Genomic DNA, 27049 nt, shown 5'->3' on the forward strand with positions numbered 1-27049 from the left:
CTGGCGGGGAAGAGTTTGGTATTGGGGGATGAACGTCAATATTCACCCTTGGATCAGGATAATATCACACATGTTGGTGGGAGTGCAATTGATACTGGCTCCCACCGGGGGAATATTGGCTCGTCGATCATGCGGACAATATACTAAGCGAAAGAAAGCAAAGGCTTTGGTAAAGGAACAACACAGGAGGTTAACCTCAAAGGGACACGATAATTTGGGTCATATTGATTTGATTTAAGTGACCGGGATTCCTGAAATCACGTGACTGGCCAGCACGTAGAGGCAGGGAATACCGGACAGGGTTAAAACGGGGATAATAAAGTAGGTATGTCAGTTAACAGGACTAGGTTAGTCATTTACCAAAAGGGGGGATTATAGAGGGAAAAGAATTGTGGCCGATGCAGCTAAATATATATATATATATATATATATATATATATATAAGATGAAAGTGTAGCCACATATTGTTACAAAATGGGGTATTTACCCAAGGCATTGTGGGACAAGTTAGTTAGCTTGCAGCCTTGAGCATGGTACTGCTTAGCACAGGCAATTAGCCTGACCAAGGAGGGCCCCCCATATCAGTGCATAAGACAGCTGCTCTGTCTAATTGTGGACTACACAAAGCAACTAGGAATGCAGGCCTGATAGAGATAGAAGGATTCATTGTGAAGACTCAAGGATAGTTGATAAGGGGGGTTTGGTAAACAAGCTGAGATGGTCAGGGGTGTACCATGAGCTATCCCCACAACCACATGATGCATAATTAATAATTTTATTGGTAATGAATGTAATATATGTAATCAATAACCGTTATGATTGGATTATGTCCAGCCGGGATGGGCTGAGTAACTGTATATCTGTTGTGGATTTTCCTTTGTTTGGTGGAGAGGCATCTGGACAGCCCATTGACCTGCTCCCCGCTGGCGTAACTCAATAAACTGTTTGACATTGGAGCAGACCTGAGTGTCGAGTGATTCTTCGAGATTCATTCCCGCTAACAGTATGCATAAATGGGTCATTTTCTGATTGGCAGGATGCAACGAGTGAAGTCCCGCACGAGTCTGTGCTGGGACCTCAACCTTTTACAATTTATATCAATGACTTAGATGACTGGAGCAATGGCTTGGTAGCTAAATTTGCAGATGACACAAAGGTAGGAAAGTATGTTGTGAAGAGGACATAAGGAGGTTACAGACCGATATAGATAGGTTGTGTGAGTGGGCAAAAATCTGGCAGATGGAATATAATGTGGGAAAATGTGAAGTTGTTCACTTTGGTAGGAAGAATAAAAAAGCAGAGTATTACTTAAACAGAGAATGACTGCAGAATTCTGAGGTGCAGAGGGATCAAGTTGTTCTAGTGCACGCAGATATGCACTATGGTGCAGCAAGTAACAAAGAAGGCAAATGGAATGCTATTCTTTATTACGAGAGGAATTGAAAATAAAAGTAAGGATGTTACGCTTCAGTTAGACAGGGCATTGGTGAGACCATATCTCGAATACTGTGTGCAGTTTTGGTCTCTTTATTTAAGGAATGATGTAAATGCGTTGGAGGCGGTTCAGAGGAGGTTTACTAGATTGATACCTGGAATGAGTGGGTTGTCTTATGAGGAAAGGTTGAACAGACTGGGCTTGTTTTCACTGGAGTTTAGAAGTGAGGGGAGACTTGATTGAAGTATATAAGACACTGAACAGTCTTGACAAGGGTGGATGTGGAGAGGATGTTTCCTCTTGTGGGTGAGTCCAGAACTAGGGGGCACTGTTTTAAAATTAGGGGTCACCCTTTTAGGGCAGAGATGAGGAGAAATTTTTTCTCTCAGAGGGTTGTGCGACTTTGGAATTCTCTGCCTCAGAAGGTGGTGGAGGCGGGGTCATTGAATATTTTTAAGGCGCAGGTAGATAGATTCTTGTTAGGCAAGGGAATCAAAGACTATCGGGGGTAGATAGGAGTGTGGAATTCAAGACAGAAACAGATCAGCCATGATCTTATTGAATGGCGGAGCAGGCTCGAGGGGTCGATTGCCCTACTTCTGCTCCTAATTCATATGTATGAGCCAGGCCATCTCCCATAAACAGAGATGAGCGAGGCCGACTCCCATAAAGAGAGACGAGCACATCCGTCTCCCATGTACAAGAAATAGGAGCAGGAGTAGACCATATGGCCCATCGAGCCTGCTCCACCATTCAATACGATCATGGCTGATTCTGGGCTTCAATTCCACTTTCCTGCCCACTCTCCATATTCCTGGATTCCCTGTGAGACCAAAAATCTATCTATCCCAGCCCTAAATGATGGAGCATCCACAACCCTCTGGGGCATAGAATTCCAAAGATTCACAACCCTTTGAGTGAAGTAATTTCTCCTCATCTCAGTGCTGAATGATCAGCCCGTTATCCAGAGACTGTGTCCTCGCGTTCTAGATTCCCCAAATAGTGAAAACAGTCTCAGCTTCTACCCTATCAAGTCCTTTCGGAATCTTATGTCTCTATTAGATCGCCTCTCATTCTTCTAAACTCCAGAGAATATTGGCCCAATTTACTCAGTCTCTCATCACAGGACAACCCCCTCATCCCAGTGATTAATTTAGTAAATCTCTGATGTACCGCCTCCAGTGCAAGTGCATCCTTTCTTAAATGTGAAGACCAAAACTGCACACAGTATTCCAGCTGCAGTCTCACCGAAGTCCTGTACAATTTTAATAAGACTTCCTTATTCCTGTACCCTAATCCCCTTGCAATAAAAGCCACATGCCATTTGCTTGGGGCGGCACAGTGGCGCAGTGGTTAGCACCGCTGCCTCACAGCTCCAGCGACCCGGGTTCAATTCTGGGTACTGCCTGTGTGGAGTTTGCAAGTTCTACCTGTGTCTGCGTGGGTTTTCTCCGGGTGCTCCGGTTTCCTCCCACAAGCCAAAAGACTTGCAGGTTGGTAAGTAAATTGGCCATTATAAATTGCCCCTAATATAGGTAGGTGGTAGGGAAATATAGGGACAGGTGCGGATGTGGTAGGAATATGGAATTAGTGTAGGATTAGTATGAATGGGCGGTTGATGGTCGGCACAGATTCGGTGGGCCGAAGGGCCTGTTTCAGTACTGTATCCCTAAACTAAAACTTTCCTAATAGCCTGCTGTACCTTCATGTTATCTTTGTACGTCCCATGTATGAGTACCCCCAAGTTTCTCTGAACATCAACACTTACCAGTTTCACACCTTTTAAAAAATATTCTGCTTTTCTATTTTTACGACCAAAGTGAACGACTTCACACTTCCCTACATTATACTCCATTTGCCATCTTGTTGCCCACTCACTTAACCTGTCTATATCTCTTTGCACCCTCTCTACATCCTCCCCGCAGCTTCCCTTTCCACCGAGCTTTGTATCATCAGCAAACTTAGATACATTACTCTCTGTCTCTTCATCCAAGTCATTACCAGAGTGTAAATAGCTGAGGCCCCAGCACTAATCCTTGTGACAGCCCACTATTCACTTCTTGCCAACTTGAAAATGCCCCATTTATGCCCACTCTCTGCTTCCTGTCTGTTAACCAATCCTCTGTCCACGCTAATATATTACCCCCAACAATATGGTGCCCTTATCTTGCCTATTCACCTTTTGTGTAGCACCTTGTCGAATGCCTTTTGGAAATCCAGATATACTACATCTACTGGTTCCCCTTTATCTAGCCCACTAGTTACATCTACAAAAAATTCTAAAATTTGTCAAACAGGATTTCCCTTTAGTAAAACCATGCTGACTTGTCCTAATCATACTGTGCTTTTCCAAGTGCATTGTTAAGCCTTCTTCAATCTTAGTTTCCAGCATCTTCCCAATGACTGATGTTAGGCTAACTGGCCTGTAGTTCCTTGTTTTCTCTCTACCTCCTTTCTTGAAAAGCAGTGTAACATTTGCCAACTTCCAATCTGACTGGACCATTCCTGAATCTAAGGAATTCTGGATTATAGCCAGCTCATCCACTATCTCTGCAGCTATCTCTTTTAGAACCCTAGGGTGGAGGCCATCTGGTCCAGGGACTTGTCAGATTTTAGCCCCTCAAATTTCTCCGATACTTTTTCTCAGCTGATATTAATTTCCTTAATTTCCTCACTCTTTTCAGCCCCTTGGTTACTGCCTATTTCTGGTATGGAACTTGTGTCTTCTACTGTGAAGACAGACACAAAATATTTGGTCAATGCCTCTGCCATTTCCTCATTCCCCAAGATGATTTCTCCTGTGTCTGCCTCTAAGGGACCAATATCTACTTTAGCTACTCCTTTCCTTTTAATGTACTAATCAAATCTCTTACAATCTGTTTTTATATCGCGGGCTAGTTTACTCTCATTCTATTTTTTCCCTTTTTATCAACTTTTTGGTGGCCCTTTGCTGGTTTCTAAAACAATCCCATGGAGATGGGAGAGCCCATCTCCTATATACAGAGACAGGAGAGCCCACCTCCCATATACAGAGACAGGAGAGCCCACCTCCCATATACAGAGACAGGAGAGCCCACCTCCCATATACAGAGACAGGAGAGCCCATCTCCCATATACAGAGACAGGAGAGCCCACCTCCCATATACAGAGACAGGAGAGCCCATCTCCCATATACAGAGACAGGAGAGCCCACCTCCCATATACAGAGACAGGTGAGCCCACCTCCCATATACAGAGACAGGAGAGCCCACCTCCCATATACAGAGACAGGAGAGCCCACCTCCCATATACAGAGACAGGAGAGCTCACCTCCCATATACAGAGACAGGAGAGCTCACCTCCCATATACAGAGACAGGAGAGCCCACCTCCCATATACAGAGACAGGAGAGCCCACCTCCCATATACGGAGACAGGTGAGCCCACCTCCCATATACGGAGACAGGTGAGCCCACCTCCCATATACGGAGACAGGAGAGCCCACCTCCCATATACGGAGACAGGAGAGCCCACCTCCCATATACAGAGACAGGAGAGCTCACCTCCCATATACAGAGACAGGAGAGCCCACCTCCCACATACAGAGACAGGAGAGCCCATCTCCCATATACAGAGACAGGAGAGCCCATCTCCCATATACAGAGACAGGAGAGCTCACCTCCCATATACAGAGACAGGAGAGCCCACCTCCCATATACAGAGACAGGAGAGCTCACCTCCCATATACAGAGACAGGAGAGCTCACCTCCCATATACAGAGACAGGAGAGCCCATCTCCCATATACAGAGACAGGAGAGCCCACCTCCCACATAGAGACAGGAGAGCTCACCTCCCATATACAGAGACAGGAGAGCCCACCTCCCATATACAGAGACAGGAGAGCTCACCTCCCATATACAGAGACAGGAGAGCCCACCTCCCATATACAGAGACAGGAGAGCTCACCTCCCATATACAGAGACAGGAGAGCCCATCTCCCATATACAGAGACAGGAGAGCCCACCTCCCATATACAGAGACAGGAGAGCTCACCTCCCATATACAGAGACAGGAGAGCTCACCTCCCATATACAGAGACAGGAGAGCCCACCTCCCATATACAGAGACAGGAGAGCTCACCTCCCATATACAGAGACAGGAGAGCCCACCTCCCATAGACAGAGACAGGAGAGCCCATATCACGTATACAGAGACAGGAGAGCCCACATCACATATACAGAGACAGGAGAGCCCACCTCCCATAGACAGAGACAGGAGAGCCCACCTCCCATATACAGAGACAGGAGAGCCCATATCACATATACAGAGACAGGAGAGCCCATATCACATATACAGAGACAGGAGAGCCCATATCACATATACAGAGACAGAAGAGCCCACCTCCCATATACAGAGACAGGAGAGCCCATATCACATATACAGAGACAGAAGAGCCCATATCACATATACAGAGACAGGAGAGCCCACCTCCCATATACAGAGATAGGAGAGCCCATATCACATATACAGAGACAGAAGAGCCCACCTCCCATATACAGAGACAGGAGAGCCCATATCACATATACAGAGACAGAAGAGCCCATATCACATATACAGAGACAGGAGAGCCCACCTCCCATATACAGAGATAGGAGAGCCCATATCACATATACATTTCCACCTACCCCTGATAACCTTTCACCCACTTGCTTATCAAGAATCTATCTACCTCTGCCTTAAAAATATTCAAAGACTCTGCTTCTACCGCCGTTTGAGGAAGAGAATTCCAAAGACTCACAACCCTCTGAGAGAAAAAGTTTCTCCTCATCTCTGTCTTAAATGGGCAATCCCTTATTTTTAAACAGTGACCCCTAGTTCTAGATTCTCCCACAAGGGGAAACATCCTTTCAACATCCACTCTGTCAAGACCCCTCAGAACCTTATATGTTTCAATCAAGTCGCCTCTTACTCTTCTAAATTCCAGCGGATACTAGCCTAGCCTGTCCAATCTTTCCTCATAATACAGCCCACCCATTCCAGGTATTAGTCTAGTAAACTTTCTCTGTACTGCCTCCAACGCATTTACATCCTTCCTTAAATAAGGAGACCAGTACTGTACACAGTACTCCATATTTGGTCTCACCAATGCCCTGTATAGCTGAAGCCTAACCTCCCTAATTTTGTATTCAATTCTTCTTACGATAAATGGTAACATTCTATTAGCTTTCCTAATTACGTGCTGTACCTGCATACTAACCTTTTGCGATTCATACACGAGGACACCCAGATCCCTCTGCATTTCAGAGCTCTGCAATCTCTCATCATTTAGATAATATGCTTCTTTTTTATTCTTCCTGCCAAAGTGGATAATTTCACACTTTCCCACATTATACTCCATTTACAGAGACACATAGAAAATAGGAGCAGGAGTTGGCCATTCGGCTCCTCGAACCTGCTCCGCCATTCACTATGATCATGGCTGATCATCCAACTCAGTAACCTGTTCCCACTTTCCCCCCATATCCTCTGATCCCTTTCGCCCCAAGAGCTATATCTAACTCCTTCTTGAAAACATACAATGTTTTGGCCTCAACTGCTTTCTGTGGTAGTGAATTCCACAGGCTCACCACTCTCTGGGTGAAGAAATTTCTCCTCATCTCAGACCTGAAAGGTTTACCCCGTATTCTTAGACTGTGACCCCTGGTTCTGGACTCCCCCACCATCTGGAACATCCTTCCTGCATCTACCCTGTCAAGTCCTGTGAGAATTTTATAGGTTTCTATGAGATCCCCCTCACTCTTCTGAACTCCAGCGAATATAATCCTAACCGACTCAATCTCTCCTCAGTCTCGCCATCCCAGGAATCAGTCTGGTAAAGCTTCGCTGCACTCCCTCTACAGCAAGAACATCCTTCCTCAGATAAGGAGACCAAAACTGCACACAATATTCCAGGTGTGGCCTCACCAAGGCCCTGTATGATTGCAGCAAGACACCCTTGCTCCTGTACTCGAATCCTCTCGCTGTGAAGGCCAACATACTATTTGCCTTTTTTACCGCCTGTTGCAACTGCATGCTTACCTTCAGCGACTGGTGTATGAGAACACCCAGGTCTTGCTGCATATTCCCCTCTCTCAATTTATAGCTGTTCAGATAATAATCTGCTTTCCTGTATTTGCTACCAAAGTGGATAACCTCACATTTATCCACATTATACTGCATCTGCCATGCATTTGCCCACTCACTCAACTTGTCCAAATCACCCTGAAGCCTCTCTGCATCCTCCTTACAACGCACCCTCACACCCAGTTTTGTGTCATCTGCAAATCTGGACATATTACATTTAGTTCCCTCATCTAAATCATTAATATATATTGTGAATAGCTGAGGTCCTAGCACCGATCCCTGCGGTACCCCACTAGTCACTGCCTACCATTCAGAAAAAGACTCATTTATCCCTACTCTTTGTTTCCTGTCTGCCAACCAATTTTCTACCCATTGCAATACACTACCCCCAATCCCATGCGCTTTAATTTTACACGTTAATCTCTTATGTGGGACTTTGTCGAAAGCCTTCTGAAAGTCCAAATAAACCACATCCACTGGCTCCCCCTCATCAACTCTACTAGTTCCATCCTCGAAGAATTCTAGTAGATTTGTCAAGCATGATTTCCCTTTCGTAAATCCATGCTGACTCTGTCCGATTCTACCACTGTTCTCCAAGTGCTCTGCTATAAAATCTTTGATAATGGACTCTCGAATTTTCCCCACTACTGACATCAGGCTGATTGGTCTATAATTCCCTGTTTTCTCTCTACCTCCCTTTTTAAATAGTGGGGTTACATTAGCTACCCTCCAATCTGTCTACAGAATCTTGGAAGATGACCACCAATGCATCCACTATTTCTAGGGCCACTTCCTTAAGTATTCTGGGATGTAGATTATCAGGCCCTGGGGATTTATCGGCCTTCAATCCCATCAATTTCCCCAATACCATTTCTCTACTAATACTGATTTCCTTCAGTTCTTCTCTCTCACTAAACCCTGTGTTCCCCAACATTTCTGGTATGATATTTGTGTCCTCCTTTGTGAAGACAGAACCAAAGTATGTATTTAGTTGGTCAGCTATTTCTTTGTTCCCCATAATAAATTAAACTGTTTCTGACTGTAAAGGACCTACATTTGTCTTCACTAATCTTTTTCTCTTCACATACCTATAGAAACTTTTACAGTAAGTTTTTATGTTCCCCGCAAGCTTACTCTCGTACTCTATTTTCCCCTTCTTAATCAATTCCTTGGTCCTCCTTTGCTGAATTCTAAACTGCTCCCAATCCTCAGGTCTGTTGTTTTTTCTGGCAAATTTATATGCCTCTTCATTGGATCTAATGCTATCTCTAATTCCCTTGTAAGCCATGGGTTGGCTACCTTTCCCGTTTTACTTTTGCGCCAGACAGGAATAAACAATTGCTGCAGTTCATCCATGTGCTCTTTGAATGTTTGCCATTGTCTATCCACTGTCATCCCTTTAAGTAACGTTTCCCAATCCATCAGAGCCAACTTGCGCCTCATATCTTCGTAGTTTCCTTTATTAAGATTCAGGACCCTAGTCTCAGAATCAACTACGTCACTCTCCACCTTGATGAAGAATTCTATCGTTTTATGGTTGCTCATCTCATTTGCCAGGTCTTTGCCCACTCACTTAACCTATCTATATCCCTTTGTAGCCTCCTTATGTCCTCTTCACAAGTTACTTTCCTACCTATCTTTGTGTCAATTGCATTTTGTACAGTGATGCATTTTGTTTGGGAGAATGAGGGGAGGTAATATGAGCTTTCTAATCTATGACTCCAACTAAATGGTACAATTTTAAAGGGGATGCAGGAACAGAGGGACCTGGGAGCGTATGTACACAAATTCTAGAAGGTGGCAGGACAAGTTCAGAAGTCTGTTCAAAATATGCAATTCTTGGCTTTATTAATTGAGGAATAGAGAGCTGGCGGGCAGCCATAAAGACAGGGCTAAATTGTGGCGAGTCGAAGAGACTTAGTAGTTGGCAGGAAAAAAGACAGAGGCGCAAGGGGAGAGCCAACTGTGCAACAGCCCCAACAAACAAATTTCTCTGCAGCACCTGTGGAAGAGCCTGTCACTCCAGAATTGGCCTTTATAGCCACTCCAGGCGCTGCTTCACAAACCACTGACCACCTCCAGGCGCGTATCCATTGTCTCTCGAGATAAGGAGGCCCAAAAGAAGAAAGAAGAAGAAGAGCACAAAAGTAAATAAATTATGCTAAACCTTCACAACACTGGTTAAGAGTCAACTGGAGTATGGTGCCCAATTCTTTAGGAAGGATGTCAAGACCTCAGAGAAGGTACACGAGATTTACTCGAATTGTACCAGGGATATGGGACTCCAGTTATGTGGAGAAACTCAAAAAGCTGGGACTGTTCTTAGCACAGAGAAGGCCAAGAGGAAATTTGATAGAGCTGTTCAAAATCAGGAGCGGTTTTGAGAAAGAAAATAAACAATCCATTTCCAGTGGCATAATGGCAGGTAACTAGAGGATACAGATTTAAGGGGATTAGCAAAAGAACCAGAGGCGATATGAGGAAACTTGCACAGCAGACTTGTTTTGATCTGGAAAGCGCTGCCTGAAACAGTCAAAAGGGAACTGGATAAATATTTGAAGGGAAGAAAGTTTGCAGGGCTATGGGGAAAGAGCAGGGGATTGGGACTAATTGGCTAGCATTTCAAAGAGCTGGCACAGGCATGACAGGCCAAATGGCCTCCTTCTGTGCTGCATTAATCCACGATTCTAAAGGGACAATGTGTGAGGCACAGAGAAAGGAACAGAATGTGAGAAACACAGGAAGTGACAAAGGGTGAGGGACACACTGAAATCCATCAGCCATCATGTTTCACAGCCAGCCAGTATAGAAAGCAAATTGTGTTCACATGAACATTCCCGCTTTATGCAATAGCAACAGTGCAAAAATAAAATGTAAAACATGAGCAAGCTAAAAGGCCAGCTGTAATGCAGGCAATGAGAAGCCCAACAGACAGGTTTCACTCATTTCTCTGTGTCACACACCCCTGTGAATCAAACATGCTTTGTGAAGGATTACAGAGGGGTTTGTACAAAGTCAGTTACCTCCGGCGAACATCAGTCGAATGGTCACTGATCTCCTTCTTTTGAGTAGAACTGTTAGGTTGAAGCAGAAAGCTGCCCTTCCTGACTGGGCTCCACGCATTCCTGGTAATCTGCAAAACAGGACAGGAATCATGAGATTTCCGACATCACTAACAAAACACCCAAAAGCAATCAGAATTCTGGAAACTAGATTCATAAATTAACTGCGTGGAAATCAATGATGATGTCAATTTCCAACTGGCGTGAAACTGCGGATGACAAAAAAAAAATCCGTACTCATATCTGAACTTCAGAGCAAGGCAGCTCTCTTTGGACACATAGCTAACATACTGGGTCCTTGGCTTTTCAGCACATTTATCAACGGCTTAGATGAAGGAATAGAGAGCAAAATAGCCGACTTGGCTGACGACAAGTTAAGTGGCACAGTAAGGACTGAAAATGGGATCAGAAAGTTGTAAACAGACATTGATAGACTAAGTGAATGTGCAAAGCTGTGGCAGATGGAGTTCAATGTGGAGATGTTTGTAGACTAAGACAGATCAGAGTATTTTCCAAATGGTGACAAGGTAGGAACTGTAGACGAGCAGAGAGATTTAGGGGTCCAAGAACAGAAATCACTAAAAGCTAGTGGACACGTACAAAGTTGTGTCCAGTTCAGAGCATCGCATCTCAGGATACATTAGCCTTGGAGGCGGAACAGCACAGATGCACCGCAATGATACAAAAGCAAAATACTGCAGATGCTGAAAATCTGAAATAAAAACAGAAAGTGCTGGAAACACTCAGCAAGCCAGGTAGCATCTGTGGAGAGAGAAACAGAGTTAACATGTCAGGTCGATGACCTTTCATCAGAATTGGAAAAAGTTAGAAATGAAAAATGTTTTAAGCAAGTGAAAGGTGGTGGTGGGGGGGGAGAGGTGCGCGTGGAGGATGGAAAAAGAAAAAAAAGGTCTGTGATAGAGTGGAAGGCAGGAGAGATTAAATGACAAAAGGGTTGGCAGTGCAAGGCCAAAGGGAGTGGTCATGGGACAAGTAAAGAAACAGATGTGTCTAGAGGAGATGTGAATGACAGACCAATGAACAGCTGCCATTCGAAAGCACAAACAAGAAAAAAATGAGAGTAAAACCGAAAGCTGCAAAGAAAAAGGAAATAAAATGGGGCAGAGATTACAGTCTGAAATAATTGAACTCAATGTTGAGTCTAGAAGGCTGTAAAGTGCTTTATCAAAAGATGAGGTGCTGTTACTTGAGTTTCACTGGAATACTGCAGGAGACTGACAGAGAGGTCAGTATGAGAGCAAGGTGGAGAAGTAAAATGACAGGCGACAGGAATCTTGGGATTGCACCTGCAGAATGAACAGAAATGTGCCACAAAGCAGTCACTCAATCTAGATTTGGTCTCCCCAATGTACAGGAGATTGCATTGTGAGCAACAGATACAGTATACTACATCGGAAGATGTACAAGTAAATCATTGATTCACCTGGAAAGTGTGTTTGGGGCCTTGGACGATGAGGAGAAAGGAGGTAAAACAGCAGGTGCGGTATTTTCTGCGCTTGCACAGAAAGGTGGGATGGGGAGGGGGTTTGGGGTGATTGAGGAGTTTGATGCATAAACAGGACTGCTCTGATAGGATTCTGCTTCTAATTTCCACCCTTCTCTCATGTTCAAATGGTCCATCTCTGACTTTTCCCTTTCTCGACTTCTCTGGGGATAGGTTATCAACAAATATTTTCTTGAAGTCCACTGACTCCCACAGCTACCATGATTACACTTCCTCACACCTGCTCCCTGTAAAGACTCCATTCCATTTTACCAGTTACTCTACTTGGATGATGTAACCTTCCTAGCACTTCCAATATGTCTTCCTTTTTCCTCAACTGCACGGCCCTCGACCGTTTCTGTCTCATTTCACTCATGTCCTATAAGTAAGGAAGTCTGCCGTCCATACCTGGTCTGGCTTACGTGTGACTCTGCCCTCTGAAATGGCCTAGCAAGCCACTCAGTTGTACTAAACCATTACAGAGAAGTCGAAAAGGAATAAAACCGGACAGACCACCCAGCATCAAACTAGACACTGGAAATGACAACAGCACACTCTTCCCAGTCAACCCTGAAAAGTCCTCCTTATTAACATCTGGGGGCTTGCACCAAAATTGGGAGAGCTGTCTCACAGTCCAGTCAAACAACAGCCTAACACAGTCATACTCACCGAACCACACCTTACAGGACAGGCCCATCATATGTGGCGGCACAGTGGTATACAGTCAAGAGGGAGTTGCCCTGGGAGTCCTCCGAACCCCATGAAGTCTCATGGCATCAGGTCAAACATAGGCATGGAATCCTCCTGCTGATTACCACTTACCGCCCCCCGCCCACTCAGCCGATGAATCAGTCCTCCATGTTGAACAACACTTGGAAGAAGCAATGAGGGTAGCAAGGGCACAGAATGTACTCTGGGTGGGGGACTTCAATGTCCATTACCAAGTTTGGCCCAGTAACACCATTATTGACCAAGCTGGCTAAGTTCTAAAGGACATATCTGCCAACTGGGCCTGCAGCATGCAGTGAGGAAAAAAAGAGGAAAAAACCTGTTTGATCTTGTCCTCACCAATCTACCTGTCACAGATCCATCTGTCCGTGACAGTAATGGTGGGAATGACCACCGCTCAGTCCTTGTGGAGACGAAATCTCATTTTCACACTGGGGATACCGTTCATCATGTTGAGTAAATGGGATGGATTCAGAACAGATTCGGCAACTCAAAATTGGGCATCCATGAGGCGCTGTGGGCCATCAGCAGCAGCAGAATTGTACTGAATCACAATCTATATCCTCATGGCCCAGCATATCCCCCACTCTACCACTATCATCAAGCCAGGAGATCAACCCTAGTTCAATGAGGAGTTCATGAGAGCATGTCAGGAGCAGCACCAGGCATACCTAAAAATGAGGTGCTAACCTGGTGAAGCTACAGCACAGGATTGCTTGCATGCTAAACAACGGATGCAGTATGTAATAGAGTTAAGCGATCCCACAACCAACGATCAGATCAAAACTCTGCAGTCCTGCCATACCTGGTTGTGAATGGTGGTGGACAATTAACAACTAACTGGAGGGAGGCGGCTCCACAAATATCACCATCCTCAATGATTGGGGAGCCCAGTATATCAGCGCAAAAGACAAGGCTGAAACATTTGCACTCATCTGCAGCTAGAAGTGCTCAGTGGATGATCTATCTTGGTCCCCAACATCACAGATATCGGCCTTCAGCCAATTCAATTCACTCCACGTGAGGTCAAGAAACGGCTGAAGGCACTAGATACAGCAAAGTCTACTGCTCCTGACAACATCCGGGAGTAGTACTTAGGATTTGCGCCCCTAGCCAAGCTGTTGCAGTACAGCTACAACATTGGCATCTACCCGATAACGTGGAAAATTGCCCAGGTATGTCGTTGTCCACAAAAAGCAGGAAAAATCCAATCCGGCCAATTACCACCCCATCAGTCTACTCTCAATCATCAGTAAAGTGATGGAAGGTGTCGTCGACAGTGCTATCAAGTGGCACTTAGACATCAATAACCTGCTCACCAATACTCAGTTTGTGTTCTGCAGGCCAGTTAGCTGAGCATCTGTCTTAGGGAAAATGTTAGATGCTATTAGTAAAAATGTTATAGCAGGACACTTCCGAAAATTCAAGGTATTCAGGCAGAGTCAACATGGTTTAGTGAAAGGGAAATCATGTTTGACCAATTTATTGGAGTTCTTTGAATAAGTAATATGTGCTGTGGATAATGGGGAACCAGTGGATGTATTGTCCTTAGATTTCCAGAAGGCATTTGATAAGGTGCCACATCAAAGGATATTGCAGAAAATAAAAGCTCATAGTGTAGGGGTTAACATATTGGCATGGATAAAAGATTGGCTAGCTAACAGGAAACAGAGAGTAGGCATAAATGGGTCATTTACTGGTTGGTAAGATTTAACGAGTGATGTGCCACAGAGATCAGTGCTGGAGCCTCAACTTTTTACAATTTATATAAATGACCTGGATGAAGGGATCGAAGATACAGTTGCTAAATTTGCTGATGACACAAAGATAGATAGGAAAGTAAGTTGTGAAGAGGACATAAGGAGGCTACATAGGTTAAGTGAGTGGGCAAAGATCTGGCAAATGGCGTATAATGTGGGAAAATGCGATTGTCCATTTTGGCAGGAAGAATAAAAAAGCATATTATCTAAATGGTGAGAGCTCTGAGTTGCAGAGGGATATGGGTTTCCTTGTGCATTAACCGCAACAGGTTAACATGTAGGTTCAGCAAGTAATTAGGAAAGCTAATAGAATGTTATCGTTCATCGCGAGGGGAACTGAATACAGAAGTATGGAGGTTATGCTTCAGTTACACAGGGCATTGGTGAGACCACATCTGGAGTACTGTGTACAGTACTGGTCTCCTTATTTAAGGAAGGATATAAATGCGTTGGAAGCAGTTCAGAAAAGGTTTACTAGATGACTATCTGGAACGGGTGGATTGTCTTATGAGGAAAGGTTGGCAGGCTAGGCTTGTATCCGCTGGAGTTTAGAAGAGATGACCTGAGGGGTCTTGACAGAATGGACGTGGAAAGGATGTTTCCTCTTGTGGGAGATTCTCGAACTAGGGGTCACTGTTTAAAAATAAGGGTTCGCCCATTTAAAACAGAGATGAGGAGAAATGTTTTTCTCTCCGAGAGTTGTGCGTCTTTGGAACTCTCTTCTTCAAAAAGCAGTGGAAACAGAGTCTGAATATTTTTAAGGCAGAGGTAGATAGATTCTTGATAAATAATGGGGTCAAAGGTTATCGGGGTAGTAGGGAATATGGAATTGAGGTTACAATCAGATCAGCCATGATCCTAATTCATATGTTCCACCAGGGCCACTCAGCTCCTAACCTCATTACAGCCTTGGTTCAAACATGGACAAAAGAGCTGAACTCAAGAGGTGAGGTGAGAGTGACTGTCCTTGACATCAAGGCAGCATTTGACTGAGTATGGCATCAAGGAGCCCCAGCAAAACTGGAGTCAATGGGAATCAAGGGGAAAACTCTCCGCTAGTTGAAGTCACACCGAGCAGAAAGGAAGATGGTTGTGGTTGCTGGAGGCCAATCATCTCAGTCCCAGGACATCGTTGCAGGAGTTCCTCAGGATAGTGTCCTAGGCCCAACCATCTTCAGCTGCTTCATCAATGATTTTCCATCCTTCAAAATGTCAGAAGTGGGGATGTTCGCTGACGACTGTTCAGTACCATTTGAAACTCCTCAGATACTGAAGCAGCCCGTGTCCCTATGCAGTAAGACCTGGATAACATTCAGGCTTGGGCTGCTAAGTTGCAAGGAACATTCGTGCCACACAAGTGCCAGGCAATGACCATCTCCAACAAGGGAAAATCTAACCATCTCTCCTTAATATTCAACAACATTACCATCACCATTCTGGGGGTGACCACTGACCACAGATTTAGCTGGACCAGCCATCTAAACACTGTGCCAACAAGAGCAGGTCAGAGGCTGAGAATTCTGTGGCGGGTATCTCACCTCCTCACTCCCAAAGCCTGTCCATAAGGCACAATCAGGAGTATGATGGAATACTCTCCACTTGTCTGGATGAGTGCAGGTCCAATAACACTCATGAACATTGACACCATCCACGGCAAAGCAGCCCGCTTCACTGACACCCCATCCACCAACTTCAACATTCACTCCCTTCACCACCGATGCATACTGGCAGCAGTGTGTACCATCTACAAGATGCACTGCAACAACTCGCCAAGCCTTCTTTGACCGAACCTTCCAAACACGCAACCTCTACCATCTAGAAGGACAAGGGCAGCAGATGCATGGGACACCACCACCTGCAGGTTCCCCTCCAAGCTGCACAAGATCCTGACTTAGAACTATACCGTCGTTCCTTCACCGTCGCTGGAACCTGGAACTCCCTTCCGAACAGCATTCTGGGTGTACCTGCACCAGATGACCCACAGCAGTTCAAGAAGGTAGCTCACCACCACCTTCTCAAGAGCAATTACAGATGGGCAACAAATATCGGCCTTGTGGGATGAAGGAAGGGCAGTGGATGTCATCTATATGGACTGCAGTAAAGCCTTTGACAAGATCCCTCATGGCAGACTGGTACAAAAGGTGAAGTCACACGGGATCAGAGGTGAGCTGGCAAGATGGATACAGAACTCACTCAGTCATAGAAGACAGAGGGTAACAGTGGATGGGTGCTTTTCTGAATGGAGGGCTGTGACTAGTGGTGTTCCGCATGGATCAGTGCTGGGACCTTTGCTCTTTGTAGTATATATAAATGATTTGGAGGAAAATGTAGCTGGCCTGATTAGTACGTTTGCGGACGACACAAAGGTTGGTGGAGTTGCGGATAGAGATGAGGATTATCAGAGGATACAGCAGGATACAGATCACTTGGAGACTTGGGCGGAGAAATGGCAGATGGAGTTTAATCCGGACAAATGTGAGGTAATGCATTTTGGAAGATCTAATGCAGGTGGGAAGTGGACAGTAAATGGCAGAACCCTTAGGAGTATTGACAGGCAGAGAGATCTGGGCGTACAGGTCCACAGGTCACTGAAAGTGGCAACGCAGGTGGCTAAGGTGGTCAAGAAGGCATACAGCATGCTTGCCTTCATCGGTCGGGACATAGAGTATAAAAACTGGCAAGTCATGCTGCAGCTGTACAGAACCTTAGTTAGGCCACACTTGGAATATTGCGTACAATTATGGTCGCCACACTACCAGAAGGACGTGGAGGCTTTGGAGAAGGTACAGAGGAGGTTTACCAGGATGTTGCCTGGTCTGGAGGGCATTAGCTATGAGGAGAGTTTGGATAAACTCGGATTGTTTTCACTGGAACGGTGGAAGTGGAGGGGCGACATGATAGAGGTTTACAAAGTTATGAGCGGCATGGACAGAATGGATAGTCAGAAACTTTTTCCCAGGGTGGAAGAGTCAGTTACTAGGGAACATTGGTTTATGGTGCGAGGGGCAAAGTTTCGAGGGGATGTGCGAGGCAAGTTCTTTACACAGAGGGTGGTGAGTGCCTGGAACTTGCTGCCGGGGGAGGTGGTGGAAGCAGGTACGATAGCGACGTTTAAGAGGCATCTTGACAAATACATGAATAGGATGGGAATAGAGGGATACAGTCCCCGGAAGTGCAGAAGGTTTTAGTTTGGACAGGCATCAAGATCGGCACAGGCTTGGAGGGCCGAATGGCCTCTTCATGAGCTATACTGTTCTTTGTTCTTTGCCAGTGACACTGAAAAACCACCAAAGAATTTTTTTAAAATCCCGCAATTTTGCTCTAATCCCATACCCTACCTCCCAGAACCCCCTGTCCTTACCTTCCACCCCAATATCTTCTGAATTCATAGAAACATAGAAAATAGGAGCAGGAGTAGGCCATTCGGCCCTTCGAGCCTGCTCCGCCATTCATTATGATCATGGCTGATCATCTAACTCAGTAGCCTGTTCCCACTTTCTCCCCATATCCTTTGATCCCTTTCGCCCCAAGAGCTATATCTAACTCCTTCTTGAAAACATACAATGTTTTGGCCTCAACTGTTTTCTGTGGTAACGAATTCCACAGGCTCACCACTCTCTGGGTGAAGAAATTTCTCCTCATTTCAGACCTGAAAGGTTTACCCCGTATCCTTAGACTATGACCCCTGGTTCTGGGCTCTCCCACCATCGGGAACATCCTGCATCTACCCTGTCAAGTCCTGTTAGAATTTTATAGGTCTCTATGAGATCCCCCTCACTCTTCTGAACTCCAGCAAACATAATCCTAACCGACTCAATCTCACCTCATGTATCAGTCCCGCCATCCCAGGAATCAGTCTGGCAAATCTTTGCTGCACTCCATCTATAGCAAGAACATCCTTCCGCAGATAATGGAGACCAAAACTGCACACAATATTCCAAGTGTGGCCTCACCAAGGCCCTGTATAATTGCAGCAAGACATCCCTGCTCCTGTACTCGAATCCTCTAGTTATAAAGGCCAACATACCATTTGCCCTTTTTTACCGCCTGTTGCACCTGCATGCTTACCTTCAACGACTGGTGTACAAGAACACCCAGGTCTCGTTGCATATTCCCCTCTCTCAGTTTATAGCCAGATAGTAATCTGCCTTCCTGTTTTTGCTACCAAATTGGATAAACTCACATTTATCCACATTATACTGCATCTGCCATGCATTTGCCCACTCACTCAACTTGTCCAAATCACCCTGAAGCCTCTCTGCATCCTCCTCACAACTCACCCTCACACCCAGTTTTGTGTCATCTGCAAATTTGGAGATATTACATTTAGTTCCCTCATCTAAATCATTAATACATATTGTGAATAGCTGGGGTCCTAGCACCGATCCCTGCGGTACCCCACTAGTCACTGCCTGCCATTCAGAAAAAGACCCATCTATGCCTATTCTTTGTTTCCTGTCTGCCAAACAATTTTCTATCCATCGCAATACACTACACCCAATCCCATGCGCTTTAATTTGACACGCTAATCTCTTATGTGGGACTTTGTCGAAAGCCTTCTGAAAGTCCAAATAAACCACATCCACTGGCTCCCCCTCATCAACTCTACTAGTTCCATCCTCAAAGAATTCTAGTAGATTTGTCAAGCATGATTTCCCTTTCGTAAATCCATGCTGACTCTGTCCGATTCTACCACTGTTCTCTAAGCGCTCTGCTATAAAATCTTTGATCATGGACTCTAGAATTTTCCCCACTACCGACGTCAAGCTGACTGGTCTATAATTCCCTTTCTCTCTACCTCTCTTTTTAAATCGTGGGGTTACATTATCTACCCTCCAACCTGTAGGAACTGTTCCAGAGTCTATAGAATCTTGGAAGATGACCACCAATGCATCCACTATTTCTAGGGCCACTTCCTTAAGTACTCTGGATGCAGACTAATTTGATTGAGTTTTTTGAGGAAGTGACAAAGATGATTGATGAAGGAAGAGCAGTGGATGTTGTCAACATGGACTTCAGTAAAGCCTTTGACAAGGTCCCTCATGGCAGACTGGTACAAAAGGTGAAGTTACACGGGATCAGAGGTGAGCTGGCAAAATGGATACAGAACTGGCTCGGTCATAGAAGACAGAGGGTAGCAGTGGAAGGGTGCTTTTCTGAATGGAGGGCTGTGACTAGTGGTGTTCCGCAGGGATCAGTGCTGGGACCTTTGCTCTTTGTCGTATATATAAATGATTTGGAGGAAAATGTAGCTGGTCTGATTAATAAGTTTGCGGACGACACAAAGGTTGGTGGAGTTGCGGATAGTGATGAGGATTGTCAGAGGATACAGCAAGATATAGATCGGTTGGAGACTTGGGCGGAGAAATGGCAGATGGAGTTTAATCCGGACAAATGTGAGGTAATGCATTTTGGAAGATCTAATGCAAGTGGGAAGTATACAGTAAATGGCAGAACCCTCAGGCATACTGACAGGCAGAGAGATCTGGGCGTACAGGTCCACAGGTCACTGAACGTGGATAAGGTAGTCAAGAAGGCATACAGCATGCTTGCCTTCATCGGTCGGGGCATAGAGTATAAAAATTGGCAAGTCATGCTGCAGCTGTGCAGAACTTTAGATAGGCCACACTTAGCATATTGCGTGCAATTCTGGTCGCCACAATACCAGAAGGACGTGGAGGCTTTGGAGAGGGTACAGAGGAGGTTTACCAGGACGTTGCCTGTCTGGAGGGCATTAGCTATGAGGAAAGGTTGGATAAACTTGGATTGCTTTCATTGGAACGACGGAGGTGGAGGGGTGACATGATAGAGGTTTACAAAGTTATGAGAGGCATGGACAGAGTGGATAGTCAGAAGCTTTTTCCCAGGGTGGAAGAGTCAGTCACTAGGGGACATAGGTTTAAGGTGAGAGGGTCAAAGTTTAGAGGGGATGTGCGAGGCAAGTTTTTTACACAGAGGGTGGTGAGTGCCTGGAACTTGTTGCCGGGGGAGGTGGTGGAAGCAGGTACGATAGCGACGTTTAAGAGGCATCTTGACAAATACATGAATAGGATGGGAATAGAGGGATATGGTCCTCGGAAGTGCAGAAGGTTTTAGTTTAGGCAGGCATCAAGATCGGCGCAGGCTTAGAGGGCCAAATGGCCTGTTCCTGTGCTGTACTGTTCTTTGTTCAGACTATCAGGTCGTGAGCATTTATCGGCCTTCAATCCCATCAATTGCAAAGGATCATTCTCCACCATTTCTGCCACCACCAAGGACATCCTTCCCTCCCCTCCTCTTTTCAGAATCCCAAAGGGACCGCTGCATCTCGGATATCCTGACCCACTCCTCAATCAACCCCAACAGCCACTTCCCTCCCCTTGACATGGCACCTTTCCATGCAAGCACAGCAGATGCAATAACTGCCCTTTTACTTCCTCTCTCCTCACTGTACAATGTCCCCAAGTCCCCTTCCAGGTGAAACAGTGATTTAAGTGCTGTGGCTGGACTGTCACTCCATCTCTCACTCGCACTGCCTGCACCAACTCTCCACCTCTCACCCGCATTCCCTCTGCCCCTCACTCCCTCTCTGCCCCACTCTCTCTCTCGCTCCCTCCCTGCCTCACTCTCTCTCTCTCCCTCCCTGCCCCACACTCTCTCCCCCTCCCTCCCTGCTCCACTCTCTCTCTCACCCTTTGTGCACCACTCTCTCTCTCTTTCTCAGCATCCCCCTCCCCTCCCCCTCTTTCTTTGCCTCCCCCTCTTTCTCCGCCTCCCCCCCTCCCTCTTTCTCCACCTCCCCCTCTCCTTCTCTGCCTCCCCCTCTCCCTCTCTTTCTATCTCCTTCTCTGCCTCCCCCTCTCCCTCTCTTTCTCTGCAGCCCCCTCTCTCTCTGCCTCCACCTCTCTCTCTCTTTCTCTGCCTCCCCCTCTCTCTCTCTCACTCTGACCCACTCTCTCTCTCTCTCTCTCTCTCTCTCTCACACTCTGACCCACTCTCTCTCTCTCTCTCTCTCTCTCACTCTGACCCACTCTCTCTCTCTCTCTCTGACCTTCTCTCTCTCTCTCACTCTGACCCACTCTCTCTCTCTCTCTCTCTCTCTCTCTCACTCTGACCCACCCTCTCTCTCTCTCACTCTGACCCCCTCTCTCTCGCTCTCTGCCCCTCTCTCTCGCTTTCTTTCCCTCTGCCCCACTCTCTCTCTCTCTTTCTCTCTGCCCCACTCTCTCTCTCTTTCCTTGACCCACTCTCTCTCTCCTTCCCTCGGTCCCAGAGTCTTTCTCTCTCTCTCGGCCCCACTCTCTCTCCCTTTCTGCCCCACTCTCTCTCTCTGCCTCAATCTCTCTCTCTGCCCCACTCTCTCTCTCGGCCCCACTATCGCGCTCTCCCTCTCTCGGCCCCACTATCGCGCTCTCTCCTCTCTCGGCCCCACCCTCGCGCTCTCTCCTCTCTCGGCCCCACCCTCGCGCTCTCTCCTCTCTCGGCCCCACCCTCGCGCTCTCTCTCTCTCTTTTTCTCTCTGCCCCTCACACTCCCTCTCTCTCTCTCACTCTCCCCACTCCCACTCTCTCTCACTCTCTCTGCCCCACTCTCCCTCACTCTCTCTCTGCCCCTCTCTCCCTCACTCTCTCTCTGCCCCGCTCTCTCCCTCACTCTCTCTCTGCCCCGCTCTCTCCCTCACTGCCCCGCTCTCTCCCTCACTCTCTCTCTGCCCCGCTCTCTCCCTCACTCTCTCTCTGCCCCGCTCTCTCCCTCACTCTCTCTCTGCCCCGCTCTCTCCCTCACTCTCTCTCTGCCCCGCTCTCTCCCTCACTCTCTCTCTGCCCCGCTCTCTCCCTCACTCTCTCTCTGCCCCGCTCTCTCCCTCACTCTCTCTCTGCCCCGCTCTCTCCCTCACTCTCTCTCTGCCCCGCTCTCTCCCTCACTCTCTCTCTGCCCCGCTCTCCCTCTCTCCCTCTGCCCCACTCTCCCTCTGCCCCACTCTCCCTCTGCCCCACTCTCCCTCTGCCCCACTCTCCCTCTGCCCCACTCTCCCTCTGCCCCACTCTCCCTCTGCCCCACTCTCCCTCTGCCCCACTCTCCCTCTGCCCCACTCTCCCTCTGCCCCACTCTCCCTCTCTCCCTCTGCCCCACTCTCCCTCTCTCCCTCTGCCCCACTCTCCCTCTCTCCCTCTGCCCCACTCTCCCTCTCTCCCTCTGCCCCACTCTCCCTCTCTCCCTCTGCCCCACTCTCTCGCTCTCTCTCTCTTTCTACCCCCTTTTGTCTCTCCCGCCATCCCACATTCTCTCTGCCTCTCCCCCTGCCCACTCTCCCTCTGCCTCTCCCCCTTCCCACTCTCCCTCTGCCTCTCCCCCTTCCCACTCTCCCTCTGCCTCTCCCCCTTCCCACTCTCCCTCTGCCTCGCTCCCTCTTCCCACTCTCTCTGCTTCGCTCCCTCTTCCCACTCTCTCTCTGCCTCTCTCCCTCTTCCCACTCTCTCTCTGCCTCTCTCCCTCTTCCCACTCTCTCTCTGCCTCTCTCCCTCTTCCCACTCTCTCTCTGCCTCTCTCCCTCTTCCCACTCTCTCTCTGCCTCTCTCCCTCTTCCCACTCTCTCTCTGCCTCTCTCCCTCTTCCCACTCTCTCTCTGCCTCTCTCCCTCTTCCCACTCTCTCTCTGCCTCTCTCCCTCTTCCCACTCTCTCTCTGCCTCTCTCCCTCTTCCCACTCTCTCTCTGCCTCTCTCCCTCTTCCCACTCTCTCTCTGCCTCTCTCCCTCTTCCCACTCTCTCTCTGCCTCTCTCCCTCTTCCCACTCTCTCTCTGCCTCTCCCTCTTCCCACTCTCTCTCTGCCTCTCTCCCTCTTCCCACTCTCTCTCTGCCTCTCTCCCTCTTCCCACTCTCTCTCTGCCTCTCTCCCTCTTCCCACTCTCTCTCTGCCTCTCTCCCTCTTCCCACTCTCTCTCTGCCTCTCTCCCTCTTCCCACTCTCTCTCTGCCTCTCTCCCTCTTCCCACTCTCTCTCTGCCTCTCTCCCTCTTCCCACTCTCTCTCTGCCTCTCTCCCTCTTCCCACTCTCTCTCTGCCTCTCTCCCTCTTCCCACTCTCTCTCTGCCTCTCTCCCTCTTCCCACTCTCTCTCTGCCTCTCTCCCTCTTCCCACTCTCTCTCTGCCTCTCTCCCTCTTCCCACTCTCTCTCTGCCTCTCTCCCTCTTCCCACTCTCTCTCTGCCTCTCTCCCTCTTCCCACTCTCTCTCTGCCTCTCTCCCTCTTCCCACTCTCTCTCTGCCTCTCTCCCTCTTCCCACTCTCTCTCTGCCTCTCTCCCTCTTCCCACTCTCTCTGCCTCTCTCCCTCTTCCCACTCTCTCTGCCTCTCTCTCTCTTCCCACTCTCTCTGCCTCTCTCCCTCTTCCCACTCTCTCTGCCTCTCTCCCTCTTCCCACTCTCTCTGCCTCTCTCCCTCTTCCCACTCTCTCTGCCTCTCTCCCTCTTCCCACTCTCTCTGCCTCTCTCCCTCTTCCCACTCTCTCTGCCTCTCTCCCTCTTCCCACTCTCTCTGCCTCTCTCCCTCTTCCCACTCTCTCTGCCTCTCTCCCTCTTCCCACTCTCTCTGCCTCTCTCCCTCTTCCCACTCTCTCTGCCTCTCTCCCTCTTCCCACTCTCTCTGCCTCTCTCCCTCTTCCCACTCTCTCTGCCTCTCTCCCTCTTCCCACTCTCTCTGCCTCTCTCCCTCTTCCCACTCTCTCTGCCTCTCTCCCTCTTCCCACCCTCTCTGCCTAGCTCCCTCCTCCCACCCTCTCTGCCTAGCTCCCTCCTCCCACTCTCTCTGCCTCTCTCCCTATTCCCACTCTCTCTGCCTCTCTCCCTCTTCCCACTCTCTCTGCCGGAAAAGCCCAAATATGTGCCAAGATCAGAAACCACTGTTCCCGCTCTCAGCGCCTGTCAGCTGTGAATATGGAAAGGCGTGTTAATGAACATTAGATAAATATCTGAGCTTAGAAATTCCAATTCATCTGTGAAATGGACAGAGTGCTTTTTTAAAAAAAACTAGTCTGATCAGAAAGAAAAAGCCAATGGGAAATTTCTCAACTCTGCAAGTTCTGAAATTTCTGAAAGTAGCACTTACGGACCCCTGGCATGGATCAGGAACAATTTACATCCACCAGCCAGATGGAACCCTTTGCTGGGCCGGATCCTGGTCCACAGGCCCTATGTTGGATAGCCCTGCTCTATGTACTTCCCACTAGTTGGTGGACTATAGAATACAGCCAGTAGTGTAATGGTACCTCTATTGTTGCTTAACTCTAACCAAATAGATTCTGCCCTTGACCCCTCTAGGACATCGTCTCTCTCCAGCACTGTAACGTGCTCCTTAATCAATACTGCTACCCCTCCTCCTTTCCTTATAAACATATGAATTAGGAGCAGGAGTAGGCCACTCCACCCCTCGAGCCTGCTCCGCCATTCAATAAAATCATGGCTGATGTGATTGTGACCTCAACTTCACATTCCCACCTACCCCCGATAACCTTTCACCCCTTGCTCAACAAGAATCTATCTACCTCTGCCTGAAACATATTCAAAGACTCTGCTTCCACCACCTTTTGAGGAAGAGAATTCCAAAGACTCACAACCCTCTGAGAGAAAAAAAATCTTATCTGGCTTAAAAGGGCAACTCCTTATTTTTAAACAGTGACCCCTAGTTCTAGATTCTCCCACAAGGGGAAACATCCTTTCCGCATCCACCCTGTCAAGACCCCTCAGAATCTTATATGTTTCGATCACCTCGCCTCTTACTCATCTAAACTCCAATCGATAGAAGGCTAGCCTGTCCAACGTTTCCTCATAAGACAATCCACCCATTCCATATATTAGTCTAGTAAACCTTCTCTGAACTGCTTCTAGCACATTTACATCCTTAAATAAGGAGACCACTACTGTACACAGTATTCCAGATGTGGTCTCACCAATGCCCTATATAATTGAAGCATAACCTCCCTTTTGTAGTCAATTCCCCTCACAATAAACAATAACATTCTATTAGCCTTCTTAATTACTTGCTGTACCTGCATACTAACCTTTTGCGATTCATGTATTGGGACACCCAAATCCCTCTGCATCTCAGAGCCTTTCCCTCTCTTTCCTGGACATCTTGTATCCAGGAATATTTAGTATACAGTCCTACGCTTTTTTGAGCCAGGTCTCCATTATCACCACAATGCATATTTCCACATGGCTATCTGCACCTGCAGTTCACCATTGTTATTTACCACACTCCATGCATTCACATACATACACAATAAACCTTATTTAGAGCATATTATATTCCTTCTTACACTGACCCCCACCAAATACCTTATTATTTCCTATTCTAGCATCATCTGTCTTTCCCAATTCTCTGTGCACCTTGTGCAAAAATGGTGTGCAGATTGCAAGCAGAGTGTGGAGATTCGAATTTGGTGAGTTGGGGATTTTAAGTGCTGTTATCTTCATCAAAATCGGATCTGCAGTTAGCATTTAACTGGGATTTACCCTCTGGATAAAGTTGGGTTAAGAAAGTAAAGCAAGTTTCTTACAGTCTTAGGCAGGATTAACAGGCTCTACTGCAGAGTCGCTGATTAGTTAAGTAGCTGACCAGTCCAATCTGGTTGCTGCAGTTTCAGCTTCAGAAGGTATAAATATAGAGGTCTGGGTGCAGCCCGCAAACAGCATGCCGATTACAAGCAGAGTGTGTAGGTACAAGTTTGGTGAGTTCGGTGAAGGGGGGAGGAGGTGCTCCTTTCTTCTACTTTTTTCACCCTTCAGTACTTGGTTCTTGCTTCGATGCAGTGGAAGGAGCTGTTTGATGAGTAACTGGTAAACTATTCAACTTATAAAAAATAGGTTGTAAAGTTAAGGTATGGCAGGGCAGCTCGGCTGAGTGGAATGTACGTCCTGTGGTATGTGGGAAGTCATGGACGCACCACGTGTCCTCGACAAACACATCTACAGGGAGTGTCACCAGCTGCAGAAGCTTGAGCTCCGGGTTTCGGAAGTCGAGCGGCGGCTGGAGACAATGCTGTGCATCTGCGAAGCAGAGAACTGAGTGGATAGCATGTTTAGGAAGGTGGTCACACCACAGGTTAGGAGCATGTAGGCAAAGACGGAATGGGTGACCGCCAGTCTGTCTAACAGAACCAGGAAGGTGGTGCAGGAGTGCCCTGTGATGATCTCGGTTGCTAATCGGTTTTCCATTTTGGATACTGGTGAAGGTGATGGTTCCTCAGAGGAGTGCAGTCAGAGCCACGTTTGTGGCTCAGCTGCACAGGAGGGGAAGAAGAAGAGTGGAACAGCAGTATTGGTAGGGGATTAGTTAATTAGGGGAACAGATAGGCATTTCTGTGGCCGTAGTCGGGACTCCAGAATGGTGTGTTGCCTCCCTGGTACCAGGGTCAAGGATGTCACCGCATGGCTACAGGACATTCGTCTGGAGGAGGGTGAACAGCCAGAGGTCCTCGTCC

At 47.2% G+C, this 27049-nt stretch overlaps 1 protein-coding gene across 1 annotated transcript in view; it reads right to left on the reverse strand.

Moving 5' to 3' along the window:
• LOC137377995 (uncharacterized) overlaps window positions 1-27049 on the reverse strand; it is a 94246-nt gene that overhangs the window by 31627 nt on the left and 35570 nt on the right. Inside the window, exon 5 of the mRNA XM_068048020.1 lies at window positions 10561-10670. Within this exon, the coding sequence (XP_067904121.1) occupies window positions 10561-10670 (110 nt within the window). The remainder of the gene's footprint in view (window positions 1-10560; window positions 10671-27049) is intronic.

This window comes from Heterodontus francisci, chromosome 16 (genome assembly GCF_036365525.1).
Source record: "Heterodontus francisci isolate sHetFra1 chromosome 16, sHetFra1.hap1, whole genome shotgun sequence".
Classification (NCBI taxonomy): Eukaryota; Metazoa; Chordata; class Chondrichthyes; order Heterodontiformes; family Heterodontidae; genus Heterodontus; species Heterodontus francisci.